This window comes from Monocercomonoides exilis (genome assembly GCF_001643675.1).
Source record: "Monocercomonoides exilis strain PA203 chromosome Unknown scaffold34-1095894, whole genome shotgun sequence".
NCBI lineage: Eukaryota > Preaxostyla > Oxymonadida > Polymastigidae > Monocercomonoides > Monocercomonoides exilis.
Genome location: NW_027150579.1, coordinates 71,752 through 94,196, shown reverse-complemented (window position 1 = coordinate 94,196; position 22,445 = coordinate 71,752). Strand labels below are relative to the sequence as shown.

General features: G+C 43.3%; 1 protein-coding gene across 1 annotated transcript; it reads left to right on the top strand.

The window, feature by feature from the left end:
- Positions 1–1,120: 1,120 nt before the first annotated feature.
- Positions 1,121–22,383, top strand: MONOS_6076 (dynein heavy chain, unidentified; the record flags this gene model as incomplete). Its single annotated transcript, XM_067876280.1, has 3 exons — positions 1,121–1,249; positions 1,353–10,534; positions 10,598–22,383. The coding sequence occupies 3 exons, from the start codon at positions 1,121–1,123 to the stop codon at positions 22,035–22,037; spliced, it is 20,751 nt and encodes a 6,916-aa protein (XP_067724055.1). The 3' UTR covers positions 22,038–22,383.
- Positions 22,384–22,445: the final 62 nt, after the last annotated feature.

The window sequence follows — 22,445 nt, the reverse complement described above, 5'->3', positions numbered from 1 at the left end:
TTGCTGCTTTCACTGCTGTAGGACTTGCTTTTCGTTCAGTTTTAGTTTCAAAAACCAAGTTGTTATTCTTTTCCATTTTCTGGCAATATATTCTTTTCTCGATGAACATATTATTGTTATAAAAGAATCTTTGGAAAAAAGAATTCAAGTCAGAAAACAAGTTCGTTTTGCATCCAACACTGCTTGGTACGGCTTCAAATAATGAAATTGGTAAAAAATCACTCCTTCAAAACGAAATGAATCGCAATATTTTTGGATTTCTGTAGTCTTCCAAACACTTTCTGGCGTGTTGAACGTCCATCAAATAACTGTCATTTGCCGAACCGGCTTTCATAATTGCACATTTTTCTCCTTCGTGAATTACCAACGAAGGTCAAATAATATACTTTCTTTTTTGATGCTGCATGCTCAAAAAAATAAAGTAAATTTTGCTATTGACTGTATGCAAATTCATTAAAGCCATAAACACAGAAAAAACAGTAAATTTAAAATGCAAGAATGAATGTTTTGTTATGGGTATCAATATTAAAGGAAAAAACAGATATTAATTGATGAAAGATGAGTTCAAAAATAGATTAAAGAGAGATTTAAAAATGTGTTTTCAAAAAAGGCTGAATTTTATTTTTGTCACTAGACTTCAAAGAAAATATCAGAAGATAGCTAAAAATAAATACATCAAATAAATTGAAATGTTATATATATATTTTGTTTTGATTTTTGAACAAACTTTAACATTCTTTCACTTTGTTCAAAAAAAAAAAAAAAAAAAAAAAAAAAAAAAAAAAAAAAAAGTAAAAAAAAAAAAAAAAAAAAACCTGGATTTTCAATTAATGATGGATGAGACGAAAATTTTTTAATCTGTAACACACGTTCAAAGATGTTAATGAATTTATTTGATATTTCAAGTCAAATGTGTTAGAAATGAAATTTTGAAAGAACCTGAAAATATCCCCTTAATATTATTGTTTGAAACAGTGAAAATTAAAAGTTTTTTGTTTTTGTTTTATTAACTGCTTGCATCAGGAAAGGTGTATTTTGATTCATTTTGTTTATTTTTTTTTAATTTTTATTTAAATAGCTTTTTTTGATTAAATTTTCATTTGAAAAATAATTGTTCAAGATGGAAACAAAATTGTTAACTTTATTTTCTGATGCACTTAAAACAAATTCAGTATCAAAATGGACATTAATTTGTGAGGAGCTACAACGGTTAGTTGGGGATAAAGCTATTCAATCTCCGAGTAAAGAAGTTTTCATTTTTCTTAAAAATTGAAAAATTATTTTGTGTAATGACATTTTTTGACTATTCTTTTTATGTTTTATTTAATGCAATATTTATGACAATTTATTAGTTGATTGACGTCGTACGAAGGGCATACATTGCAAGTCAGACGAATGATTCTCTATGTGCTTTAAACTTGACAGCTGCTTTAGCGCAAGCGTTTCCAACGATTAGACAAATTCAAAAGCAAAATTCAGCATCAAAGATTACACTTCATTCGTCATTTCCAACACAAGCAGCGTTGTATTCAGTTAGTAATACTGAAAAAGATGTTTCATCGTCTGTTCAACAGTCACAATTAATTTTCAGAAGATCCTCATCTCCTTTTTCCCAACATGGAATTCCTCCTCCGCCAGTTGGCGGAAATGAACCGAAAAAGCTTAGCCCATTTCAAGCTTCAAGCTCGTCTTCTGAACCAAAGAATCGGGATGGAGTTAGATCTTCCAGAGATTTCTCGCAGTCAAGAAGTCAAAATTCTGGAAAAGACGAGACAAAAGAGAGAATTCAGCTGAAGAAAATTCAAGCAGCGGGTGGAGCAGCCAAAAAGAAACCCAGCTTAGAAAAATCTCGCGGAGGAGAGCAGGAAAGAGACAGGAGCGAGTTAAAATCTCTTTTAACGTTTGACGAAGCCGAGCTTGATCCCTTTGCGCTGCCGATGAAGCCCTCACAGATCAAAGAGCCACAACATGGCAAATGGGCTCTGCTGCACCCGCCCCGCGTGAAGCACTTTGGAGAGAGCAGTGGAGTGCGGGCTGGGAGCGAAGGAGGTTTCAGAGCCAAAGAGAGAGAGAGAAGTGGAGGACTGACAGTTGTGGTGGCCCCGTCTCTAGGCACAGACACGTACACAGACACAGAGCTCCCTGCTCCTTCAGACGGCAGCTTTGCCGGAGCCTCGCTCAGTGTCGGTGCAGAGAAAGGAGATGAAGGCAGTTTTCAAAGAGGTTTCACAGAAAAAGAAGGGCAAAGTCCCTCTGTGTCTCGTTCTCTCTCTGTTTCCAATGCAGAAAAAGCGAAAGGCGCTGCCTCGGCTGAGCAGCCACCCCCGCCTCGTTCTTCTGCTTCGCCCACGCGGCATTCAGCGTCTTCTGCGTCTTCTGCCCTGAAGCCGCTGAAGGAATCTCTGAGAGGAAGCATTCGCCTGCGGGAAAGTCGAAACACCGCGTTTGAGAAGCAAAGAGAAGGAAACGAAGGAGCAAGGTATTCCACCATTGGTACTAACAGTAATAACAACAGTAACAACAGCAATGCCATTTCCAGCGAGAAAGGAGCAGACGACAGCGGGCTGCTTCTTTTTTCGTCGACTTCGAATTACTCCACCCGCGGCACATCTCATTCCGTCAACGAAATTGCGCGGCGCAGCAGAAGCCGAACAGGAATGCTCCAATCAGCCGATGCAACCACTGCAGCGCTTGCAAACGTCCGCAGGTCGCCCTTCCCCCCAGCGGCTTCGTTTTCTGTGTCGTCAATCACCACACAGCACAACACTTACTATGCTCCTCGTGCTTTGTCTTCGAATGCTAATGCTTCTTCATCTTCTGGTTCTGGTTCTTCTTCAACTTCATCGTTGACTCCATTGTATTCGCCTTCTCAGCAGTCATCAACACTGTCGAAAAGTGTAACCATTTCATCTTCTTCTCCTTCCTCTTCTGCTAATGCTGCTGTATCCACAACCAACCCTCGCTCCAAGTTCAGCACGCCTGACTCTGAAGCCGCAAAAATCCTGAGCACTGTCGACGATGTGCTAACGTATTTTGCCGGCGCCGGCAAATCAGACACGCTGAAGTTCATCTACATGAACATTGTGCATCCGCCAGAGCTGACAGTCGACCCACTCGCACAAACAGCTTCTTCTTCTTCACAAAACGTTTCTCGCTCTCCAACAGCATTGAAGTTGAATGCAACAACGAATAATACAGAGATTGACAATGCAAGTAGATCATCATCATCTTCTTCTTCTTCTCTCCCATTTGTCGATGAGCGAGTGCGCCAAGAGCTATACAACCCGTACAATCTCGTTGTCGTCCCCAAAGAAGCCGTCGAAGCAGAGCATTACATTTTTTCTGTGTCCGGTGTTGTTCACGTTGTGCCGTCTAACAAAGAAATGAGGCGGTTGGCTGAGCTGCAGCAGCAGGCCATTCAGCGCTCAGCAGCAAGGCAAAGGACGAAGCAGAAGCAAGGGCTGCCTCTACATGCAAGAGGGGTGGCTGCTTTTGGAGAAAAAGGAGAAAGAGGAGAAATGAAGAGAAGGAAAGGAGAAGGGGAAAAGAGGAATGATGCACGTTTGATGGAATTGAATGACGAAGGTTGCAGCGATGAGAACAGCGATGAAAGAGGAAGGACAGAAAATGAGACAGAAGATGAAGGATATATCAGCAAAGACGAAGGCGACGGCAATGATAGAAAGAATATCAAAGCAAAAAATGTGCAAAAGCAACAGCAGCAACAACAACTACAGAAAGGAAGAAGAAATGCTTCGTTGCAAACAAGCGGAGCACTCAAAAAGAAGACAGTAGGCGAAAGTTCTACAGACAAACCAACACCGCTTTCACAGTCAACTTCATTTTCTTCCTCTTCCTCCTCCTCCTCTTCTTCTTTCTCCGAAGACGATGCCGTCCCCACCTTCGAAGCGATGTCCATTTCTCGTTTTGTGCAGGAGGCGTCGTTCTTCGCAGCCATCCGGCGCATTCCGTTCTTCTTCAACTTCCCTCTCATCAAGTCGTTCACCAAATGGAAGCGCCTCATCCGCCTGCAGATATTCCGGCACAACCGCAGCCAGCAGAGAAAAAACCTCTTCTGGGCACACGACTGCTTCTGCGCTGCTCTCCTTCGCCTCGGCTCGCTTTACGAGGCTGTCTGTGAAACACTCCCGTTTCGAGTGGGTGTGACAAGAAGGGAGAAAGCGATTGAAGATCCGAAGGGAGGTGAGGGAGGAAGCGGAGGAGGAAATGGGAGTGGGAACGGAGATGCAGCGAAGAATGGAACTTCTTCTTCTTCTTCTTCTTCTGATGAAGGTGTTCTGATGCTGAATGGGACCAGAAGCAACGGAGGAAGCAACAGTTCGCTGAACAGCACAGTTCCAGCCGCATCAATCAACTCTTTCTCTTCATTCATCTCATCCCTCTCTGCAACAGCATCTCCTTCCTCCTCTTTTTCTTCTTCTTCTTCTCAGCAAAAGCCAATTTCTGTCTCTCGAGCAAATTCTATTGTGAACTACCCCAAATCTCCTCAACTGCAAGTACAGCTGGACAAAGGCGCGCCGTTCGATGTGCCGTCCTTCGTTCAGTTTGAGGAGAGCTGCCGCAACGAGACGAAAGAGCGCATCCAGACAGCCTCCACGACGATGGCAGCGGCAATGGCTGCGCTGGTGACAGACGTGCTGTCGAGGGCGTATTCACAGGAGAGCATCGCAGCACAGGAAGACGAGGCAGCGGCGGTTGCTTTGTCGTCGATGGTGAAGTCGTCGGCACTGCAGCAGTCGATGGCTGCACAGAAGAAGGAGAGAGAGGGAAGGCTGCACGCCATTGCTGTAGCGAAGGAGGAGGAGAAAATGCTGGGAAGGTTTGTGGTGCTGCTGGACAACATCTGTGTGTCGAAGCTGTTCAACACGATGGTGGAGAGCATTGTAGAGACGAAGAATACAGTCAAGGCGGCGCTGGCAGCGAAAAAGCCAGTTTTCCAGGTGACATTCCAGTTTGTGGAGAAGAAGAGGAGCGAGAAAGAAGTGCTGGAGGAGGAGAAGGTGAAATATGTGGTGGAAAACAATGACGATGAAAGTGATAGTGACGAGGAAGCGAATAATGAAGCCGATGCGAACAATGGAAATGGAAACGGAAACGGGAAGATGGAGAACAATTCAGGAAATGCGGATAAAAAGATGAAGAACAGGCACATCAGCATTCCGTGGATGATGGGAGATGTTGTGGAGTATGAAGATGTGGAAGAGAATCAAGAAAGTTCAGGAGAAGACGATGAGGATGGATCTGATGGTTACGATGAAGACGAAGATGGAGAAGGAGAAGGAGAAGAATACAATGGAAATATCAGTAGCTTTGAAGATGAAGATGCTGAGTCATATTCCTCAGCTGTGTCAGATGCAGGAGATTTGTATGATGAGGAGAATAGCATTTCTGGTGAGGCATTCAATGAACAAGGCGAGCATAGAGACGAAAGTGGTAATGAAATGAGATTTGGCGCATCGAATCGGAAGGGTGCGATGAAAGGAGCGAAAAGCAGAAAGCGCTCGAATCAGACTGAAGAAAGTGATTTAGATGCTTCAGATGCTTACAATAACAGAAGAGCTAATAAAAATAATTCACTGAGTGTTCGTGGCGATGTCAGTGCATCTGCTACAAGACGTCATCATCGTCATCACAATAAAGGCGCTAATAATAATAACAACAGCAACAATAACACATTAAAGAGAAAGCACAAAACTGGAGCAAGTCAGAGTCAGTCACGCAGGAATTCTATATCTTCCGCTTTCTCGCAAACGACTTCTCCTCATCGCAAGCATAAACAGGCAGCTGCTTCATCTCTCAGAAACGCATTTGGACCAGCCAATATGTCGCAAGCAAACGGGTTGCTGAATCAGTCAATACTCTCAACAGCCAACGCATCTTCCACACAGCCTTTCTCTTCTTCGATGTTTCCCTCGGCTTCTTCGTCTGCATCTGCTCCGCTTGGAAGGATGGGAAACAACGGTGTCGTTACTGCGAAGCCCCAGCGAATCCGGCTGAGCCGCTGCGAGCTGCAGATGTCGCCCTCAAAGGAGGAAGTGTTGCGTCTTGTGGATGCCACAATCAACGAATGCATCACTCTTCTCTGTTCTGCCGACCGCCCACTGCGCCTCACGCCGCATCGCCCTCTGCTTCCTCGCAATGCGCCGGTTGGGCTGGACCTGCCTACGCTGCTGGCAAACGACGTGCGCTTTGTGGAGGCGCGAAAGGAACTGATGGAGATCATCGAGGAGTCCTTCATTCGGGCAGAGCAGAGCCTGGAGCGCTTCCGCTCGCTCGGCTGTATATTTGAGCACTCTTTGAGGTGGGATCCAGAAGTGTATGTGTCTGAAGTAAAGGATGTGAACCGCCTGAAGATGGATCTGCAGCGCATGTCGGAGTGGCTGGGCGACATCATCCGCATCAACGTGAGCAGCGTGGCGGGGATTCTCTCAATGGATGCCCGTCCGCTGAAGGCTGCGCTGACACCAATCCCGCAAACATGCAGCGAGCAAATCAAGGCACACTTGCATGCGCTGTTCAACTCGATCGCTGTCACAACGACAAAGACATTCCAAGATCTGACTGAGACACTCATGCAGCTGCCGCGCTCTCTGGTTGACTATTGCGCGTTTGTGGAGCTACTGGCTTCGATGGACGAGAAGCAGATGACACTGCGGATGGCTGTCACTTCACTTGATGAGATGCGGCAGCTGTGCGATTTGCAAGGCACAAAGCTGTCGATTGACGAGCAGCTTGCGCTTTCGGCTGTGCATGATGCACAAACAGAGTTTCAAGTGGCACTGGCAAAAGCAGAGGAAGCGAAAGACAGCCAGCACAACAGGATGGTCGCTGCACTCCACAAAGAAGCAGCAAAACTCGAGTCAGACACTGTGCAAACATACACAGACTTGGGTGGCGGAATCCTGATCGACGACTCGGCTGATCCGCAGGCCGCTCTGCATCGTCTGGATGTGATTAGAGTGGCAGTCGACCAATACAAAGACAGGCAAGTGCAATTGGAACGGTGCAGAGAAGTGATCAACGTGAGCGAGATAGCCTTTCCGGGTGTGAACAGATGTGTGGCGCGCTTTGAGCACAGAGAGTTGGTGTGGAAGTTGTATTCCTCGTTCTCTGCAGAAAGCGCGAAATGGCGAGCGTCATTGCTGACGGAGCTGGACGCTGAGCAGCTGTCCACTGTGGTTGCTGATGCGCGGAAGCAGCTGTCAGTTGCGGAGAAAAGCGAGATCGATGATCCAATTGTGCACCGTCTGAAGGAGATGGTTTCAGATTTCGTGCCATTTGTCCCGCTGCTCTGTGCGCTGTGCATCAAGGCGATGGAGCCGAGGCACTGGCGCAAGCTGTTTGAGCAGATGGGGAAGCAGTGGTCACCCACGCTGACGGTGGCGCAGTTCCTGTCGATTGGTGCTCAGCAGTACAGACAACAGATTGCGCAGATTAGCTCGCTGGCGAAAGGAGAACACAAGCTGATTGAGCAGATGAATGAGATCAAAGCATACTGGGCGGCGCAAAGCTTTAGAGTAAAACTGGGTGTGAAGGGCAAGGCACCGATGAGAATTGAAGGAGAGGAGGAAATTCGGTTGAAACTGAATGAACATCTGACGATGGCTCAAAGCATGCTGGCATCGCCTTTCATTGCTATTGTGAAGAAGGAAGTGGATGAATGGAATTATAACCTAGCCACTTTGGAAACTCTGATAGAAAGCGAAGTCAAGTGCCAAAAACTTTATGTGCTACTGTACCACTTCTTTATCCAGAGCGATGTTAACAAGCAGCTGACAGAAGAAGCTGAGCAGTTCAACTCGGCAGAGGCGATATGGAAAGCATTTGTGGATTCTGTGTCAAGCAATCCGCTGTGCATGAAAGTGGTTGAAGTGCCAAATGTGGTTCAGTCGCTGAACAACTGCAGCGCTCTGTTGAGCTCCATCGAGCGCAAACTGACTTCTTTCTTTGACTCGAAGAGGAATTCATTCCCGCGCTTTAATCTGCTCAGCAACGCGGAGCTTCTCAGCATCCTCTCAAGCTCTGCCAATGATCCTTCAACCATCCAGCAGGTCATCTCAAAGCTGTACAATTCCATTCGGCGTCTCATCTTTGTCTCAGACATTGAAAATATCACCAGCACACCTTCTGCTTTGTCACCTCTTTCAAGAGGCAGATCGGATTCAAACAAATCCAACGAGCTGTTACGCCATCACACATCATCTGCTCTTATGCGCCATCAGTCTGCCCAGTCAAATGCTTCGTCTTCTGTTCTCTCGCCAACTGCTGTGCCTGCCATTTCTTCGGCTCAGCCAAAGCAATCAATCGTTGGAATTGAATGTGTTTCAGGTGAAAAAGTATTCTTCGCAGATCCAATCAGCACGAGAGCTAATATTGATCGTTGGCTAGCCACGCTGGAGTCATCAATGCGCTCCACAATCTCCAGAAGCCTTCAGAACTCGCTGCAGCTGTGTGACGAAGAAGCATATCTGCCAGCAGTCCAACAGGAACTATCACAGTCGATTATCACTGCACTTCAAATCGAATTCACAGAACTTGTCGAAGATGCGTTTGAACAGATGAACAGAAACTCCGCGCACAGCGAAGAAAATGCCTCATCTGAGAAGGCTTCAGAACCTGTGAGAGCAAGCGAAAGTTGCAAAGATAACTACATGTTGAATGAAATTGTGGGGCTTCTTAATTATTTATGTGAAGAGTTTGTGAACGCACATAAGCAGCTGAATGCTTCGTTGGGTGAAGAAGAGGTGAATCTGAATGCAACAATAGCAACAAGAACAGCAGCAACAACAACAAATAGCTTGTCTTTAGCTTCAACGGCAAGTTCGCCAAAGAACATAGCTTCTCTTCTGCCTCTTTCAACTCTATCAACACTTATAATACTCGTTCAGCATCAGCGTGACGTTGTGAATGAACTCATTCGCAATCGCATTTCCTCTGCCGATGAACAAGAATGGACACGACAGCTTCGGATGAAATGGGATCCCGAAAAGGCAGAGTGCATCGTTCAGCAAGGGAACTCAAGTTTTGGGTATGGCTGTGAACTACAAGGAAAAAATGAGATTGTGCTGATCACAGAGAATAATGTCAGTTCTTTCACTTCAATCATATCATCTCTCTTTGCTTCTTCATCTGCGCTTCTGAGCGGCTTTCCAGAAATGCACGGCAAACGTGCAACAGTTCGTGCAGTTGCTTCGGCGATTGGAAGAGAATACTGGGAGTTGGCAACACATCAGGGAATTTCGTGGCAAATATTGCTTCGCTTCATGTCTTGTTTTACGCAGATTGGAGCGTTTGTCAATGTTACCGGAACAGAATTGCTTGATATTGAAAGTGTTTCTCTTCTCGCAGAGTTTGTTTCAAACTTTTCTTCTGCTGCTGCTCAGAAACAAGCATCACTTATTTATAACAACCAAACAATCTCACTTCACCCACATTCGATGATTATCTTGAATTCTCCATTCACCCGCACATTCGTCGCAAGCTCTCATTCTGTTTACTCGATTTCTTCCACCTCAAACACTTCGTGCAACCTCTACTCTGCATTTCAGACAGCACTCGGCACTTCACTCCGCCCTATTTCTCTCATTTCACCGAATCCAAACCTTTTGCTTGAGCTTTCTCTCTCTTCTGCTGGCATTTCTGCTTCTCGTTCCATCGCAAGCGCCTTTTCGCACTTTATCGATGTCTGCCGCGAGCAGCTTCCAGATGCTTCGTACATCAGCTGGACACCTGCACTCATATTTGACTCAATTCCAGGCATTATTCAGCGAATTAAGATGAGAGAACAACGGAGAGTCAGAAGGCTCAACAAGCAGATGAAGCCAATAAAAGGAGAAAAGACCAGCCGCAGCAAAGGAAGCACCATCCAGTCGAGAAGAAACAGCGACTATGGATTTGATGAAGGCGAAGATGATTTAAGCTTCGATTTGGACGATGCATTTCTGATCAATGAGGAAGAGACAGACCAGGCATTGTGTTTGCAGGCATTGAACGAAGTTGTTTTCCCACGCCTTTCTCCTTCTATTCTTGTGAGGTTCTGCGCAATCGAGCAAGAAGTGTTCCAAGTGAGCGATGTTCCTGCCTCGCCTCCTTCTCTCAATCGCTCTTTACTCTTGAGAAATGCCCTGTCTGCACATCTTTGGCAGCTTGGCTTCACAGCCAGTGATGAGCTTGTCCAGAAAGGCGCAGATTTGTGGGAGACAATCCAGAAAAGGGCAGCAATCGCAATTGTAGGGCCAGCAGGTTGCGGGAAAACGACGCTGCTCAAAGCTGTGTGCAATGCTGTTTGCTATCTGCACGATGTACAAATACAGAGACAAAAGAAAGTTCTTGAAAAGAACGAGAAAATGAGCGAAACGATTATGAAAGAAAAAGGGAAAAAGAGCAAAGTTTCATCAGAGTTCAATCGGACAGAGGAAAATAAAGGATTCGGTTCAGACAACTTGAGAGATGGATTTTTCACACAAATAAAACTTGCGTCAGTTCATCTTTCAGTTGAAAGTTATGACAGTTTGTTTGGTTGCTATGAAGACAGTACGGATAGTTGGAATGAAGGACTCATAACATCCCAAATCAGACAACTGTTCAAACAATCTGTGATTCCAAAGAGTACGGTTGCCACAAATCCTTCATCATCTTCTTCTGCTGCTGCTGCTACTTCTGCTTCTGCTTCTGCTTCTGCTTCTGCTTCAGCTTCAGCTTCTACTTCTTCATCGTCTGCATCATCATCTGCATCAACTTCAACTCAACAAGTTGTTGCTTCATCTTCAAGCGAAAATACTTCTTCAGCAGACAATTCAGAAGCAATCAACATTCTCCGATTAGACGGTGATCTCGCTGCAAACCCAGCTGCTACAAGTCTTCTCTATTCGCTTATTCAATCTGCCAATCCGTTCTCTCCAAGTGCCATTTTACCAAACGGTGAACAGTTCCGCATTCCTCTATCAACAAAGCTCGTTTTCGAGTTAAATTCAGCGTCTGAATTGTCTCCTTCGCTTTTGTCTCAAATGGGAATTATTTGTTTGGATGACATCAACATTTCTTGGGTTGGCATTGCACAAATGTGGCAGAAGATGTTTGTGGGTGCGTTTCCTTCTCGTGATGCCTTTGCGAAAAATGCGTTGAAATACTTCGTTTTCCCCATTTTCCGTTTTCTTGCTGAAAATGGCATGGGAAATAATAGAAATGCAAATAAGCAGAGCAACGAAAACAACAATGAGACACAACCAAATACGCCTTCACCTTATCTTTCAGAGTTAGGCGCAATCAATTCGTCGTTGTCTCTTTCTCCAACAGGACAAGCATATTCAGCATCAGACATTCAAATTTCCACACCAAACATGTCTGATGCCAACAAGGATTTGTATCCAAACAGCCTTAAACTTTGCATCTTTTCGACTCTGCCTCATCTTCTTTCGTCAACGCTTCAGCTCTTCACATTCCTCGCAACCACGGCTGCGTCAGAGGAGCAGTCAAAGAGGGGAGTTAACTCTCTTTCAAAGCCAGAGGCAAACAATACTGCATCTTCTTCATCGATGGCACCTACTCCAAACTCGACTGATGGAAAGAAACTCAAAGGGAAAGCAGCACAAGAAGAACGCGGTGCAAGTCGAATGAAGTCAAAGAAGATGCAGCGCAGACAAGGATCAGTGAAGAAACTGGCTGCGCTTTTACCAACCACTCCGTCAACATCACGAGCAGACACAGAACGTGAGCTTCTTGCACCTTCATCATTTGCACAGCCGTCCAATCCGACAACGTCGCGTGTGTACCGAGCAGAGAGGACATATGCGAATGAAAAGGGAACTGGTGGAGAAGCAGGACAGCAAATATTGGGCAAAGCCAGCATGTTAGGTTCGGAATCAAATCAATTCAATATCTCTCTAAGCAAGTGGATTGAGCTGTTGAAGTCGAAGAAGTTTGCTGATACAGATTATTCACAGTCACTTGCAGCTAAACACTTAATTTTTGCTATTACTTGGACTGTTGGCTCTGTTCTGAGCGAAGAAAGCAAACAGAAGTTCAATCAATTTCTGTTAGGATTGGTATGCCTTAGCGAAAAACGGGTTACATCCACGACTCCAAGTGCTACTGGACTAACACAGAGGAGTACATATTCAATTGGTTCATTCGCAACTGATGGAAATATGACACCTTCCACAAGATTAAGCTCACTTCACCCTTCTGCATTATTTGCAGATGACGATGAATATGTAAGTTTTGTTGGCGATGTTGCTTTTCCCAAAAATGTTAACATTTTCGATGTGGTCGTAGATAATCAGACGGATCAGTGGGAAAAGTGGAGCTCAAGAAACAACGCAGTGTTCCGTTTGCCGCCTGCACTCCCTCTTGAAATGGCTTATGTTCCTACAAACGAATCACTCGCAACCTCAACTGTGTTAAAGATTTTAGCTGAAGCGGGGCAAAATGTGCTTCTTGTTGGCGAATACGGCAGTGGGAAAAGTTCGATGATGCGACATCTTTTTGGATCGCAGCAATGGGTGGAAACGATATATCCAGTCACAATCACTTGCTCTGCAAAGACAAGTGCCAATGATGTCAAGTTGAGCCTCCGGGATCAGCTCGTTCAGAGAAGAACTTCGCTGATTGGACCACCAATAGGGAAAAAAGCAATTGTTTTGCTTGAGAACATTGAAATGTTAAACTCAAGTGATTCATTAAATCAGTCTTTGCATTCAAAACGAGCTCCGTTTACTTCGGCTTTGGAGCTTTCAAGGCAAATATTGGAAGATGGAGGTGCATTTGCAGTGAATGATAATTCATTTACTGAAGTTTGTGATACGATTTTCGTGGAAACATTGTCAACTTCACAAAATGGAAGAGCAGTTTATGGCCAGAATATTGAATATGATTCTGTGAGCTCAGCATATTCTGTTTACAAATCCTCGCTTGCTCGTCTTGCACATCACTTCCATGTTCTTCAAATGCCTCCAATTGACAGTTCGCTTTCTGTTGCTGTGTCAGGAATAATTCGCGCTTTTCTCTCTGACCCATCAAAAGGCATCGGAATGTCTGTTCAATCTTTCTCGAGATTTGTGTGTGATGCAACAGTATCTCTTTATTCATCACTGAAGGAACAACTATCTCCTCTGCTGCCATTCTCCACATCCATTCCTCTTGTCACCACTCATTCATTGTTCCGTGCACTGCGTGGTGTGCTAAGTGCCTCTCCGAGATCTTTTGTCTCGCCACAATCGCTTGCTCGCCTGTGGATACACGAAATAACACGCTCATTCCGCGATCCATTGATTGAGCTTCCTCAGAAAAAAGTGTTTGACACGCAAATTATGAAGATTGTCAAAGAAGGATTTGGTGTGTTTGAAGACGATTTTCTTGCGGATTTGAACTTGAAGAATCCAAACACATTGCTTTTTTCTGACTTCTCAACGATTCCTTCTGAAAACTTAGAAGAAGAAAGAAGATTCAATTTGAATGATAGTAGCGAAGATTTATTAAATGGAAAAGAATTTGAGGATAATGGAATGAATGGGAACACAGCTGGGCAGAACAGTGGAGCTGCACAAGAACGAGTTTATCGAGAAATACCAATTGATAACTCTCTGGCAGAGCTTGTTGAAAAACACATTGACAACCACAATCGCCTGATTCCACAAAAGCTCGCATTTTTGAAAGAGAAAGAAAAAGAATTGAAAGAAAAGGGTATTTCCCTTGCATTATTCCCTCCACAGCTTGTGCATCAGGATCTTCAGCCCATTTCACTTGACCTATGCGAAGACAATCTTATGCATTTGGCCCACATTTCGCGCATTCTCCGATTTCCTCGCGGACATATTGTGTTGAATGGAGGTATTGGAGGAGAAAAGAAAACACTCATTCGACTCTGTGCAGCCATGTCGCGGATGACAGTTGTGGACAACTTAGGAAAAATGAGGGGCGAATCCAAAAGGGGTGGTGATATTGGTGATTCTGAAACAGTTAGCCAACAGACAGAAGAAAGGTTCATAAGGGGAATTGCAAATTCAAACACGGCCAATGAAGTTAAACAAAGTCACGATGCGTTTCGAACTGAAATGAAGCGCATTGCAAAAGAAGCTGCTGTTAATGATCAGAAGTTTATTCTCCTTTTTGATGACGATGATTGCAAAGTCTCCTGGCTCATGCAGGAAATCACGCAAATTCTTGATGAAGGTGAATGCTCGAATCTTTTCCAACCAGAAGAAGAAGACAAAATCGTTGATATTCTCTTCAGACAAGAGCAAGAGAGGGCAGTTCAAATGGAAGATTACACTGAACATGATCCAGGAAGCAGAGGAGAGACGAGATCTGAGTTCGGACAGGACTTTGACAAAGAGCAGGATTTGGATATTGACAGAGGGCTTTTGCTTTACAAGCTCCATCTTTCAATCAGAAATAATGTTCACATTGCATTCGCTTTTTCCAACACTGATTTATCATTGGGTTATGGATCATCCAAGTCAATACACAAAGTTCTTACTTTGCTTTCGCAATCTCCTTCAACCTCATCATCCACCTATTTGCCTCCTTCATCTCCCGTTTCGATCTATCCTTCAATTCTTCATCATTGTCATCTGCTTTCTATTGGTGTGCCTTCAAACGACAGTCTTCTGCAGATAGCTTGGCGAGTTGCGATGAATTGGCCATTGCAAACGCACGTTCTTCCACTGGTTGTGAATGCATGTGTCTCGATGCATCAACTTGTTATTGAGTTTACGGACAGAATTGCGAAAGAAGAAGATGAGTGTTTACTAAATGGAGTAATAGATTCATTAAAGAACATCGTTAACGGACTATTGCTTGAAGAGAAAGACCGGAATAATGAATTAATGGAAGATAAAGATCACAAAAATGATGGAAATCAAACGAATCAAACGAATGAACATTCGGTAAATGGTTTTAACAGTAGACAAAATGAGAAGCAACGTCGGTCTCCATGTATCACGTATGTTTCTTCGGTCATGTTCAACAACTTACTCCACACATTTGAGCGAATCCATAGAGAATTAACTGAGAGACTCACACAAGAACAGTCTGCGCTAATTCTCGGAGTTCAATCAATTGATAAGACGAAAGACGACATTGAAGCACTGAAATCAAAGAAAACACAACTTGCGCCAGTTTTGGATGCCGCAATGAAGGAAGTGAAAAAGAAGAGAGAAGAATTGGACATTGAAGAGAAGAACTTGTCACAGAAGGAAGAAGAAGAGGCAAATGTCAAGCGAAACAGAGACGAAATCCAGAATGAGCGAAACACAACAGCTGAAGAGATAACAAAAGAGTTGAATAGAGCTTTACCGCGCTACAACCAGTGCGTTAAAGCACTTCAGACACTATCAAAGCAGGACATTCAGGAAATACGCTCCTTTGTGAAGCCGCCAGATTTGGTGATGTTTGTGATGCAGGCAGTTTGTCTGATCTTCAAAGAGCCGCAGACTTGGGACTCTGCCAAGAAATTCCTCACATTCGACATTTCGCTGAGGTTTGAGGACTTCGACATCGAATCTCTTGACGAAGAGACAAAGAAGCATTTAAGAAAGACTTTTATTTCCTCACCAAAATTCCAGCCAGAAGTGATAGAAGCAGTCTCCACAGCTGCAAAGACACTGTGTGCGTGGGTTCGTGCGCTGTATGACTATTCTGAAGTGTCACGTGAAGTGCAGCCAAAACGCGATCTGCTTAAGGATATTGATGTTCGTCTCAGTGATTGTGAGAAGCTTTTGCTTGAAAAGACACAAAACTCGGAAGATGCGGTGAAAGCGAGAGATGAAAAACAAGAGGCATTGGCAATAGCTGAAGCACATAAGGAAGCAGTTATTGAAATGATAACGCAAACAAATAAGTTGATCGAAAAAGGCGAAAATCTGCTGGAAGAAATGGAATCAGAAGCGGAAATATCGTGGAAGGAATCGCTGAACAATGTTTCAGCGTCTCTCTCCACTTTGGTTGGAGATGCTCTTTTATCTGCAGCATCGCTTGTGTATTTGGGACCTCTGAACGCTGAGCACCGCCGTGCGCTTGTGGATGGCTGGGCCGAACTGCTAACAGCAAATGGATTGCCACACTACACATCAAATGGAGAAGGGTCATTCTATCTGGATGAAATACTTGGTGATACTGTTACAATCAGACAGTGGACTCAAAGCAATGCAGGACTAAACAACGATTCTGTTAGTATTGCTTCTGCAATTATTCTGACAAGAAGCAATCTCACAAAGCGATGTTCGATCGTGATTGATCCAGAAATGCAGGCTTTGAAGTGGATGAAAAGCGTGTGGAAGGGACGAGGAGCACATTTCTGCCATGAACGAGATGAAGCACTTTCAAAGACAATTGAATCATGTGTAAGGCATGGCTATCCATTGATTATTGAGACAAATGCATTCGATACTCCGAACCTTTCTGGGTCAAATGCCATTTCTCAAAATATAATTGACAGATTTCATCCGCTTATACAGCAACTTCTCTCGAAGGACTTAACAAACATTGTATTTCAAACGAATCCAATTCCATCTGCATCTGCATCAACATTATCGTCCTCTTCCTCTTCTGCTGCGTTAGCTCAGCCTGCTTCATTGAATGCAAACAAAACTTTGGCTTTATCCAATTCTGTCACTATTTCTATTTCTCCAGCTTTCTCGCTCACACTGGTTACCACGAACCCTGCACCATACATACCACCTTCATTACTCGTTAGCACTCCAGTGGTTTTATTCCCGTTTACAGCAGCCGGTGCTGAAGAGAAGATTTTGTCGTTGATTGTATCTCATCGATGCCCGCAACTGGAAGATGAACACAATTCAATACTTGACAAAACGAGTAGAGATGTAGCTCAGATGAAAAAGGAACAAGCAGCCATGTTAGCTGCTCTGGGAGAGGTTACAAGTTCGCTTCTTTGTGATGATGAAACTCTGACCTTCTCGCCAGATGCGTTGAAGCTGGAATCTCCTTTGAAAAAGGAAGAGGATGAGAATAATGTTGGTGAAGGAGCTGATGAAAAGAAAGAGGAAGTCGATGTTGATGATAAAAAAACCGAAGAAAAGTATTCAGAAACAACAGAAAAGGAGGTCATAAAGCAGCAACGGGAACGAGCAATTACAACATTCGAAAAAAGCAGATCAAATTGCATTGAAATAAGAAATCGCACTCTATCAAACGCATCAGCTGCATTGGCAGTCACAACAGAGCGAGAAGAGTTCCGCTCTATTGCGCGGAAAGTAACACAACTTATTGTAGCTTCGCAAAAGATGATCTCTTCTGGCTGTGCATATCAGTTCCCATTATCACAAATTTTAGGTGTTGTCGAACGTACTGTGAAACTGTTCGGAGTTAGTGAACGAGAATTGAGTAGGGTTAAAGGAAGCTTGGCCGATCTTAACAGAGACAGTGAGAATGAATTGAACAAGTTAGGCGAGCAAACTGAAGATGGAAAGCAGATTTCATATGCAGTTCGTTCAGATAAGCAACGATTGGCCAGTGTAACAGAAATGGAATTGGGACAATGTGTAACAAGAAATGTTCTTTCTTGCATTTCGCATGGAATGCTTGAAGAAGACGCATTGGTGTTTGAAATTTTATCTGCTGCTTTTGTTGGGAAGATTGAACATAGCATTGATGATGATGAATGGAAGTGGCTTCTGTCTCATCACTCAAGCGCTGAACAGTCACAGTCAGAGACGGATGCTGGAGAAAGAGATGATCGTGCTGATTATTTGAATCCAACACATTTTGATGATCACGTTGAAGGCAAAGAAGTTGATCGCATTTCACAGAAAGATCCAAAAGATAATTTGTTGTCAGACGAAGGTGTTGCACCCTCTTCTCCTTCAGTTATACCATCTCCAACAATGGCTTCAGAAAGTGCCTCTACAAAACTTCAAACAAATGATGATCAAGGAGAATGGATTCAAAACTTCTCAAACGAAAAACCAACATTTTTAACAATTGAACAGTGGAAGCGCATCAACGAGCTGGAGGAATGTGTCATTACAAAAGTCACTCCTGTGCATTCAAATCTTCAAGATCTTTCTCATCCTTCCACCGATCACAAGCTTCCGAGAACAGGAACAAGGGCCTCTCAATCACGTGCATCTCGAAGAGGAATGAGAGTATCTACACCTGCTTCTCCTTCAGGCGGGCGTGATTCAAGCAACATCGAACGAGAGTCACTATCTGAAGCCAAAGCAAACACGAACACAAACCAGGCAGAATCCTCTGCTTCTTCAAGTACCAAACATGATGTAATCCATACACAAGAAGAAAAGCCTTGGCTTGGAATTGTTTCATCGATCACGGAAACATCCCGTGGAGAGTGGGGCAAGTGGTGTATTTCAAATACGCCTGAACTTGTTTCAATGCCTGAGCCGTGGAGCAACTGTCTCACGCCGATGCAGCAATTGCTTGTTGTTGATGCGTTAAGGCCTGATCGTCTGATGCCTGCACTCCATATGTTTGCTAATCGCATTCTGGGAACAGTTGTTTCGCTGAGTGATCTCGTTATGAGTCAACCAAAGTCTCTGCGTAATCAACGTACCAGAGAACATTCAAATAAGAATAGCACATCGTCAATGACTCCGGTTCTGTTGCCAAAACAGATTGCAACACCAGGACAAACAAATGAAGTTGATAGTAATTCGATTCCTGTTGGATCAATTGAAGATATCATTAAGAATTCAAAGCCATTCGAGCCAATTTTACTAACGAATTGTGTATCAAAGAATCCAATCAGTGTGCTGAAAGAGATATCAGACAAACAAGAAACACCTATTCAGATTGAAAGGCTCTCTTCTTGTGAAAGCGATGTGTCTCACATCCTTTCTGTATTTGATGCGGCGAAGGAGGAAGGACGTTGGATATGTGTATGTTGTCATCCTATCTCTGATGCAGCAACACCGTCCGAGCCGTATAAGAATTCTGATGGAAAAACGCTCCAGATCATTTTGGATCAGATCAGATTGCATCCAACACATCTGCCAAATGGATTCAGGTTGTTTATTGTGCCTCAATGCCTTCCAACAGCTGGTTCTGAGTACTTTGCATCTATTCCTAGAGCTGCACTGCAATTCAGCATCAAACTTTTCGTTGAAGCTTCTAGTACTGTACCTCCAACACCTTTGCTTGAAAAGCGTGCATCGAGAACAGCATCTCCTGTTCATTCAACATCCCCTTCTGCTGCAGCTACACCTTGTTCATCGCGGCCTTCATCTTCTGTCAATCGTGCGCGTTCACCTATGACGCCTTCTATGAAGCTACCTACCTTTTCTCTCATGAATGTTCCCTCTTATCCGTCTCTTTTTACCGTCACTTCTGTCCGGCAGCGATTGGTATCGTCTTATAACATGTGTGCTTCTCTCATTCGTGAGCATGTATCTCATCCTTTCGAATGGAAAAGGCTGCTTTTTGCGCTCGTTCTTTTCCATTCCTCTATCAAAGCTCGCCTCAACTTCAACGTCTGTGGATGGGACACTTCGGACGGCACATTCTGTGCAAAGAGTGGGGTGTTCTGGGGAGATGAGGATCTGAAGAGAGCAGCAATTGAGCTTAGCAACATGCTGGATGATCAGAACGCACTTATTAGTCCAGTTGATATTGAAGCTGAAGCAGAAATTGAAAGAGCAAAGAAGGAGAAAGAAAAAGCACCAAAAGGAAAAGCCAAAAAGAGGAGCAAAGAGAATGAAAGTGAAAAAGAAAAGGAAAAAGTTGAAGAAAGTGAAGATGCAAAAACGCTCCGTCTTCAGCAAATCAGCAAGTTCCTATCAAAAGTTCGCACATATTTGAAGGAAGAGATATACGAGGCATGCTTAAGCACTGAGTCTGACAGGAAGCTCTTGACATCACTTCTGTCTACATTCTTTAGCGAGCATATTTTCAATTCATTCGTCAATGCCAGCAATGCTGCCTCTCCAATTGCATCTGAAGACTGTTCACGTAATGGATCAATGCAGCCATCACCACGAACGAGTGTTGTGGTGAACCTGAGAGATTCACAAGGCAAACAACTCCAATCTCAAATTGATGCACTTGCTTCTTCTGATTCTGTTGGAGCATCAATGGTCTCTGCTGTTTCACCTTATTCGTCTGCATATTCAACATCATCATCAGCGATCTTTTCCTCTCCGCTTCCTTCCGTCCCTCCTTTCCCTTCGTTTTCAGCTAAGCCATCTAAGTATATTTCTTATATTAATGCTCTCGATGATTCATCGCTTCTGCAAATTTTGCATCTCCCACCGTCTCCATTTGCTGAAAAAACTGAAGAGCAAAAAGAAACCATCTTTGGCGTTATTGATAAATTGCTTGAAAAGCCATCGAGTAAAGGCAGAGTTGCAACTGAAGAAGTTTCCGATATTAGCAAACGGTTGAATAGCCAATTAAGCAACAGCGAGAAGAATAACTCAGAGGATAATACAACGAGTAAAATGAAAGAATCAAAAACTGAAAGTGAGAAAGGAAAAATTACCGAACAGCAAAAAAGCGCTCAACTTGTTTCTATGCAAATTTCGCAAATAAGGAATCTTCTAATAACTTTGCAATCAAAGCTTCCAAAGCCTATTAACTTTAACGATTCTAATCCAAAGTTTACAGTCGTTCCAGAATTGCAAGTTACTGCTGAAGTTAGACAAACGCCTCTTGTAACTCCAATTGCTGCAAAGGCACCCATCACTCCCTCGGCATTCGATCCAAAGAAAGAAAAAGAACGAGAACTTGAAGCAAAGCGAAAGTTGCGCCAAAGACAAAAAGCGCTGAGACCCAGCTCAACGGAAGCTCTGATGCGTGGAATGAATGCCGAAAACATGGGTGATGATGATCTTCGTCTTGACTCAACAAACAATCCAATGGTGCAGTTGGCAAAGGTGGAAGTTGAAAAGCACAATTGCTTGATCAGAGAAATGCGTGCAACAACAAAGGCGTTGATCAGAGGAATGAACGGAGAAGAGAAGCTGACTCCGGAGTTGATCGAAATAATGAATGATATTTTGTCGGGTTCTGTACCAAAATTGTGGAACTCTCTTTCGTTCTTCAAAGTGGAACATCTGTGCGTGTTTTTGGATGTTGTGGCTTCTGCTGCTCAGTTTTTCCAAAGCTGGATAAAAGAAGGCGATCCATATGCTTTCAGACTTCAATACTTTTACTGCCCTGATTCGCTGTTCACTGCCATTAAACGATCATATTCTCTTATCAATGAAACTCCGTTCGACAAAGTGGCTATCAAAGTCCAGGTGATGAACGAGCAGCTACATAGCAAAATTGATGCGGAATTCATGGAGAAAATGCAAGTGAAGCCAGAGAATCAACAAATTGAAGCAAAAAGAAATGAATCGCCGAACTATTATGATATGCCTCCCGAAGTGCTTGATGGTAAAGGTGAAAAGATGAGCAAGCAACAGCAAAGTCAGCAGCTGGCACAGCATAATTCAACTGTAGCAACCATTTCATCTCCTTCTCAAATTGATTTTCACTCTAAGCAGACCGGTGAATCGCCTCTAATTGCTCATCACCAACGCCCACTCCACGGAGTGTTTATTGATTCGCTCAGTCTGCAGGGAGCAGTATGGAACACTTCTGCTTCTGCTCTTTCCATCACACCTCATCCTGTTTGCTCTCTTCTGCAATCTTCTTCATTCACTTCGTTTGGTTCACTTCAACATCCTTCGATTACTCATTATTTAAGTGCTTCGTCTCCATTCTTGTTTTCTCCTCTACCGATTCTATGGATAACTCCTTCTAAAGATGAAGACAAGCAAGGATCTTCTTACAAAAACAATGCATCCATTTCTGCTGTTAATCCTTCCGTTTTGAATCAAAGCTCTTCAAAAGATGCTGCAAGAAGCAAGAAAGAATCCGAACAACCAAATGCACAACAAGAGGATTCAGCATTAATCACTCCAAAAATTGTAAACCATTTCATTGATATTCCACTATTTTCTTCAAATTCACATAAAAATTCTGGAATAAAACTATCAATTCCGTCTCAAGATACAGATGAGCAAGTTCTTCAATCAAACATTCATATCGTCATATAAAGGGGTTTTTTGGCTTAATGCTTTCACAATTGATTCAAAAATGCAAATACTTCAATGTTACGATTTTTCATTTGAAAATTATTTATTTTTTCTATTTAAAATTACAAAACTTATTGTTTCATTAGTGTTTCTATATGTTGTAAAATCTGAAGTAAATTTCTGTTCGTTTAAATTTATTTTATGAGAATTTACGTTGCATGATCTTCATTTCAAAAGTTCATGAAATTTTAAAAAAAAGTCTTTCTTTTGAATTTTAACTTGTCAAATGTTCATTTCACATTTGTATTTTCGTTTCATTAGGATTTGAAAAGATTTTCTGAACAATATTTAAAGTTGGATTTGTCGCTCCATTGTTATTTGTCTAAGTCCATGTTAAAAAGTCATGATGAAACAAGTAATGATCTTCTG